The sequence below is a fragment of the Acyrthosiphon pisum genome, chromosome A2 (genome assembly GCF_005508785.2).
Source record: "Acyrthosiphon pisum isolate AL4f chromosome A2, pea_aphid_22Mar2018_4r6ur, whole genome shotgun sequence".
In the NCBI taxonomy this organism is placed as follows: Eukaryota; Metazoa; Arthropoda; class Insecta; order Hemiptera; family Aphididae; genus Acyrthosiphon; species Acyrthosiphon pisum.
The window spans coordinates 55525399-55533727 of NC_042495.1; the positions used below are offsets into that span (position 1 = coordinate 55525399).

Below are 8329 nucleotides of genomic sequence, written 5' to 3' on the forward strand. Positions count from 1 at the left end.
AAAATAGTTAGTATTTTATACAGGACAGGTAAATAGTTGAAGTATTGATTATTTTTCAATATTTTTTTTCCCCTAAAATCTACTCTAAGGAAAATAAACTCACTTTTTATATTAAATTTCATGCTTCTAAACTATCTATAAAGCACTAACCCAATTAACATTGGTTAAGTGTTAAATGTTTTAATGTGGGTTAGGCCACTCAAATTTTGAAAAATATTTAGGTGTATAAAGTTGTTTACGGACATTTTTAGTTTTCAATTATTTTAGGTTTTTTTCTATAAATATCAATAACATTTTATTTGTTGGGTAAAAATCTTGAAAATTTAATAGAAGGCTCCAAATACATGTTTTCAAAGGCAGATGAAAAATATTAAAAATCTGTAGTCACAATTTTTTTCGTAAGCATTTAAAGTTCAAATGTTGACAAAATACGTAAAAATGACGAAAATTTGCAAATTATTTTGAGTTAGTAATTCATAAAAATTTTTCATTTTAAAATGTAATACAAGATTTAACATAAGTTTTTCTACTTTTATCAAAAACAAAATATCTAAAAGCAAATAAAAATAAATTTTTATGAGTGTTTGAAGATCATAATTTGATCACTCTTGGTCTATGATTGGGCGTAATTTTAATATTTTCCCCGGGCGTAAAAAATCTTAGTTCCATCTCTGATTACAAGTAAGTATTAAAGTATTTTATACATTTTCTTACAATTATTTACTTATTAATTTATTAACAATACAATTGATATAACATAGAACGTGTTATACGAAATTCTGAAATATGAGATAGGTAATAATATACTACGTATATTATATTTAATTTTTATTCAATATTTATAAGTTTTACTAATTTTAGATTCTGAGTGGAACGATGAATGTATTGATTTTACAATGATGTGTGTTTTTTTTTTTAATTTTTTTTTTTGTGTCTGTCATCACCTTTTATTACAGTTGTAAAGATGCTTGGACTTTCTTCAACAGTATTTTTACTGATAGGAAAGTGAATCTAGTTGGTACTTTGGGGGGTCAAAAGTAAAAATTTCTCAGTAGTTTTCAAAAGCACCATATTTTAAAAACGGGAATTTTTATGCAAAATATGTTTTCAAAAAAATCGATTTTGGTTTTGGTGCAACTCCTAAACAAATGACCGTGGGTACATGAAATTTTGACTGAATGTTTTTATTAGCATTTTCTATACACCATAATATTTTCTAATATTTTGACTTATTTTGAGCTGTTTACGGACATTTTCAGTTTCCATTTTAGATTCTGAGCGGAGCGAGGAAGCTATTGTTTTTACAATGATGTTTATTTTATTTATTTTTTTTTATTTTTATATCCTGTATACAAAATTTCTTCCAGAAGGAGAGTTTCGATTTCAACATAAAGTACCTTCTCTTTTAGCAAATTGAATCAAGATGGTACTTTAGAGAGGTCATTTTTCGATTTTCTCAATAGTTATTTAATGCCACGGGAAAAACCACCGGGAAATTACGAAAAAACGCTAAAAATGGGATTTATAACGCTTTGTTTATCACCATAGAAATGAATAAAAAATTATAATATTTTAATATTAATTCAACTTACATGATAAAATAAATAACAACAAAATATAAAATATCCAGACTGACAAACCGTCTCCGCTCAGAATTGTTTTTCTTATACAATGATATTATATCAACCATTATACAATGACCCACTTGTAATCTACTGTACAGCAGAGCGACATCCACTTACCTGCTTTTTTTTTAGTTTTTTTTTCTATAAATATCAATAAAATTTTATTTGTTGGTTAAAAATGCTTGAAAATTTAACATAAGGCTCCTAGTACATATTTTCAAATTTAAAGTTCAAATATGGGTAAAATACGTAAAAATAACGAAAATTTGCAAATTATTTTGAGTTAGAAATTCATAAAAAATTTCTTTTTAAATCTAAAATTTGAAAATGTAATACAAGATTTCTCTTAAGATTGTCTACCTTTGTTAAAAAAAAAAAATGTCTACAAGAAAGTCAAATTAAATTTGACTTTCTTAAATTAAAATGAGCATTTGAATTTCATATTTTTACAACATTTGATATTTATTCGATTTCTCATGCAAAGATTTTCTTATTTGTTGTAATTATAAAACGAACGACTGTAGATACTTGAAAATTTCACTGAATGTTTATATTAGCATTTTCTATACACCATACAATTTTTAAAATAATTTAACTCTTTTTAAGCTGTTTACAGACATTGTCAGCTTTCAATTTATTAGTTTTTTTTTCTATTATTGTCAGTAAAATTTTATTTGTTGGGTAAAAATGCGTGAAAATTGTATGCAAAGTTCCTGATATATTGTTACAATAGCAGTTGAAAAATATTAAAAATACATAGTCACAATTTTTTTGTATAAGCTTTTAAAGTTCAAATTTTGATAAAATTTATCAAATTTAAAATTTAAAATTGTATAATTATTTTGTAGTTGAAAATTTATAAAACGTTCAACTTTTATAGCTAAGGATTGAAATTTTAAAACAAGTTTCCCCGTAAATAGGTCATATTATATAAATTACTTTATTCACAATAATATCATCAAAATATATACTTAGTAATATCATAGGCTGACTGACCGTTTTCGCTCAGAATCGTTTTTCTTATTCAATGATATTATATCATTGCATTAAAATTTAACACCATCCATTACAATGACCCACTTGTAACCTACTATACAGCAGAGCGACATCCACTTAACCATTTTTTTTTCTATATATAAAAATAGCTTGATAGTCAGTAGTATGGTTTAAAATAATAAATATCATACATTTAAACATTTGAAATAGATATGAGCATAACCCAATTGGTTTTAATTTAAAAACTTAAAACATTTATGTCGTAATGACTTATTTAGGTATGTCATTTTATACCATTATGACGAAAATATTTTATAATATTTTGTTTTTGAGAATTGTACATATTTGTACCTATATCATATTAGTATTTATTTTTATAAACATGCAATATTATGCATTATTATTTATTATTATCATTACTATTATTATTATTATTAACATATAATAATATGCCCGTATGCTGCAATATGGTATGGTATATATTATATAATATATATATCGCACCACCAGAAGGAATAGTGACACATATCATAATATCAAAATGTTGGGATATCGACTTTTAATGTTTTTATTATGTAATTTAGTCATTACAAATATGAATTAATTTTCCCTTTTCAATCTTATATTATCTTATATTGTATAGTTTACTTGCATATGCTTAAAATAATAATTTAAGTACTAATTCACCTATGTTATATTGTAAATATGATTTCAGTTTGACTTGTGTCATTATTTTTTTGGGGGACCTTGAGCACCTTGCCCAAATGTACTACTTTATGGCATCCCTATCCCTTCATCACCTTCACTAAAGTACCTTGGTCTAACACTCGATCAATGTTTAACCTGGGCTCAACATCTACGTGAAAAAAGACTATTCCTAAACAATCGACCTTTTTATTATTATTATTATTATTATTATTATAGTTATACCTATTTATATATTATATCTACTATGAATAAACAAATTGAAATTTCAAAGCATGATAAACTGTTTAAATTTTTTGATTAGTATAGTTACTGTGAATGGAAAATATTAATGTATTATGTGTGCATATTATGTTTTTGCTACGAGTACCTACAATTTATTTTTCTCCTCGAGCCTAAGATATGGTTTCTTTAAAAGATAAACTACTACATCATATTATAGATAGGTACAACTGGTAAAACTGGTACAACTGTACAATAATGTACTTAAAGTTAATTTGAAAGAAATTGTTTTTCGTACTAAAAAAATACCCTATTTCCATTTAAATGTACCCGATTTTTACTACTGCAGGTAAAATGGTATGAATAGATAATATTAATCAAAATTTAGTAAAAATGTAATTTCGTATAGTAAAGTAAATTATTATATATGTTACGGGCAAAGTAGGAAATCGGTAGGCACTGTGCACAGTGCCCGAACATTTTGGGCAATGTTAGAATGATCATTTTAATACTACATTTTTTCATACATTGGCCGGGCAAAGTGTACCCCACCCTGGTTTAAGTTGACAAAGTGAATTAATTGACATTTATTTCGAATGGTATTTATTCGTAACAATAACACTACAAAACTATTCTTACATATTTTATTCGTTTAATACCACTTAGTTACGAGATAGTGAGATACCTATCTAATTGTACGCTATATATGCGCGGAGACGGCTGCCGATAATACGAACCGATCTGTTATTTCAACGACAAAGTAATCACATAGAATATTACACATTTTCCCGAACATTATAATTGCAACCACTATAATCTAGATAATATTTCATTATTTAATCATAAAATCTCAACCTATTTGAAATCGAATAATTATATATTGTCACGACATCTCATAGTCCGTCATTACTACTATATTATTATGTATTACCATTTACCAATCGGTGTAAATGCAATAAATTTATTAACTTTGTAACTCAATGCAATCTCTCAGTACCATAATAGTTATATATATCTTCATAAATAAAATAATATAATGCTATCTTACGTTCTAAGATTACTTTTTAGTAATAATTAATTAAATTAAAACTATTAAAATAACTATAATTTAATAATAAATAATATTCATCTTGTTCGTATCAAACCACCTTTAAATGAAAATATCAATTCTGCAGTAAGAGATAAATGTTTGAAGCGTCTATTTCAAGTTTTTTTTATGATTATTAAAAAATGAAGTAAAATGTTTTATTTTATTCAATATTTAACCAACAGTACCCAAATCTAAATGTGCACTGTATACAATGTCCGGACAATGTTAACTTATTCCAACTATTTTCTTGAAAACGGGCATTGCATAATGCCCAATTTTCTACTTTTCCCGTAACACATATAATATTTTCAAGTCTCCACGAATTACTAAAAAATAACTAAAATCGATTTTATTAGATTTTTTGGATTTAATAAGAACTACTTATTTGATGGACCTTGTATTACATTTTCAAATCTAAACTATAAAATTTAATACCTACGTAATATTTAATATTGAAGAATTTCGTCAAAATTTGGATTTTAAAACTCTTATAAAAAGTAATTTCTCATATGTATTGATTATTTTTTAATTGCTATAAAATCAACTTATTTGGATATATTATTGTGTTCAATTTTTAAAAATTTAAAAATTAAAAATGCCTAAAAATAGCTTAAAATTTGTTAAAATTTGTTGAAATATTTCAAAAATTATAATGAGTATAGAAATTATAGTTAAGGTAACTGTGTAGTATAAAACTAATTTTGAATAACATTAAAAAATCTAAAATCGTTATTTCCACGTGACATTTTATGCTTCAAAATTCAAACTATAGGTCTTCGTTCATATACAATTACAGAAGATGTACCTACAATTATCTTTTTTATTTTAATTACAGTAATTACAACTTATGAGGAATCTTGAATTATATTTTCAAGCTTTTTGGTCAAACATAAATTTTTCATCGTAATTTTAAAAATAATGTGAGTATTTATTTATCATTGTTCAATAATTTAGACGATATAAAAGAAAAACTGTTTATATTAATATAATATAATTTAAACTTGTTTATTCATATCATTAAAAGTTTCGTTGTTGATACCTTGATTATTAATTACACCAATGGCCATTAAATTTAGTACTAACTACTAACTAATGACGAGTTGCATAAAAATTAATAAATATACTAACTATATAGGTAGGTACTAAAATGTAAAGTAATTGTCTATACAACCCAGCTTTAGTGTTTTAGTATATATGCTATAATAAGAATTAATGTGGATTTTTTTTTATCTAAGAATATACTTTTTGATGTAGTTTTTCGATAAGGTATGAGTAAAATTACGACCAATGTCTAACAATTTTTGTTATGTTAACACACAATAAAATAAAATCTGCAATTACAAAAATCGTACTTAATGCATAATATTATAACAGCCGAAAAAAAAATAACTTACAGATTCATTGTAGATACCTGCAACCCTTTGACTTGAATCGAATCCTTTCTTACTTCTAACAAGAAGTGCAATTTTTTTTAATGAACAAGATCTGAGTAATTTTTCAGTGAGTATTTTCCCCAAAAACCCTGTACTTCCAGTAACAAATACGGTCCCATCCTTAAACGATTCAGCTATGCTTGTTTCCATATCGTTTAGTTTTGTTGTAACACATGCGAAAACTTCTAAGATGTTTAGTCTGGTGAATTTGAACTTGAACTAGAATGAAAACCAGTACTCTAGGACCATTGCAGTAGTCGTATGTACATATTATTATAGTTATTTCCGTTTTTAAATAAAAACTATCTTGTTATTTGGTGGGAGTAATCCGCATTATGTTCAGAGGTAAACGTGATAATAATCAACCAATCCGATTCACTGGCATAACAAATACTTGTAGAATCATCGTGTAAATAGAAATATGATTCAAGATACCGGTAATTTCGATTGGTGCATTGTTTTTTTTTCTCATTAGAGTTAATTCGATGTAATAAAAGCATTCATTTTATTTATATTCGTTGTGTAGTAAGGTTTTCCAATTTTTTTTTTTTTTTTTTAATTAGTTTCATTTGCAAATAAATATAATTCATACGATATGATCTGTGATAAAATGTTTAAATACATACAATGACGTAGTTGCAGTTATTATTGTATCTTAAATAATAGCCATACCTTGCAAAAAATGTAAACAGTTAAATGGAGAAAACGCAATATTTATATTATTTTAGAGAGACCAAATAGGTTGAGTAAACTTATTTTCCTGTGATATATTATTATATTCGTTAATGTAATACGTGAATGTATTTTGATAATACATACAGCTGAACAAAATCGGAGAAGTCACTCTGTTATATAGTAGGATTTGTGTGTGCATCTATAGGTAATGTCACTATAATGCAAGGGCTATATTTGATTTTAATCATAAATCATCGCATTCGATAAACGATTCCGATCGTCTGACGAGTTTCAGTCTGCTTTACTAAGGAAATATTGTTATTTTATATTTATTTACTATTAGGTATAGTAAGACAGATAGACAGACAAACATCCTAAATCCTTATACGAGCTTATAACTCAGTTTACTTGTCAGCTATTATTGTAATTATTTAATTGTAATTGATTTGGCTGAAATAAACAAATCAATAAATTTACAATAAAGAAAAAAAAATTATAAAACTATCAATAAATTTGCTAAATTTTAAAGGAATGTAGAATAAACTAGCGAATCAAAATTGATAATTTGACTATTAACCTCATTGTTTAGCTGTAAAATTATATTCACTGCCGTCATTTCAAAAAATTAACGTGGATTCTGTTGTTTACATTTCTGTATTAGATTTCTAAACACTTTATATCCCCGTTTTGTCCGTCTATCCATCAGTTACCACTTTACCGGTACATAATATATTAACAATTGTTGATATTAAAATACTTATTTATTGTCCGGTAGTTACGATTGTTTGTATTAAGTTTTTATAACTGTTCTATTCAAATTTTAATGTAAATTCATAAACTAGCCATTATTATTATAAACTATGAATATTTAATATGGATTCATACTAGCTAATATTAAAAAAAAAACAAAAAAAAAAACGGGTAAATGGATGTCCCTCTGCTGTACAGTAGGTTACAATAGTGGTGGGTCAATGTATAATGTCTTAGTAACTGTATTATATTAAACTTGAATTCAATGATATAATATCATAGCATAAGAAAAACGATTCTGAGCGGAAACGATTTATCAGTCTGGATTTTTTATGGTGTTATTATTTATTATAGCCTGTTAGTTGAATTAATATTATAATATTATTATTTTTTATCCATTGCTATGGTGATACACAAAGCGCTACAAATTAAAATCTAATTTTTAGATGTTTTTTTGTTATTTGTCGGTAGTTTTTCCCGTGGAATTAAATAACTATTGAGAAAATCGAAAAATGACCTCTTTAAAGTACCATTTTGATCCAATTTGCTAAAAGAAAAAGGTTCTATATGTGGAAATCCAAGCAATCTTTTTGGTAGAAATTTTGTATACAGGATAAAAAAAGGTGGGTAAATGGATGTCGCTCTACTGTACAGTAGGTTACAAGTGGGTCACTGTATAATGGATAGTATTAAATTTGAATTCAATGATATAATATCACTGTATAAGAAAAACGATTCTGAGCGGAGACGGTATGTCAGTCTAGGTATAAGGTATCTTATATACTTATCTATGGTATTAAAAAAAAAATTGACCAATAATAGGTATCTATAAT

The 8329-nt window shown here is 25.6% G+C and overlaps 1 protein-coding gene across 1 annotated transcript in view; it reads right to left on the reverse strand.

Moving 5' to 3' along the window:
- The window catches only part of LOC100164181 (fatty acyl-CoA reductase wat), a 20721-nt gene extending 14372 nt beyond the window's left edge, over positions 1-6349 (reverse strand). Inside the window, exon 1 of the mRNA XM_001946115.4 lies at positions 6033-6349. Within this exon, the coding sequence (XP_001946150.2) occupies positions 6033-6221 (189 nt within the window). The 5' untranslated portion in view covers positions 6222-6349. The remainder of the gene's footprint in view (positions 1-6032) is intronic.
- Positions 6350-8329: the final 1980 nt, after the last annotated feature.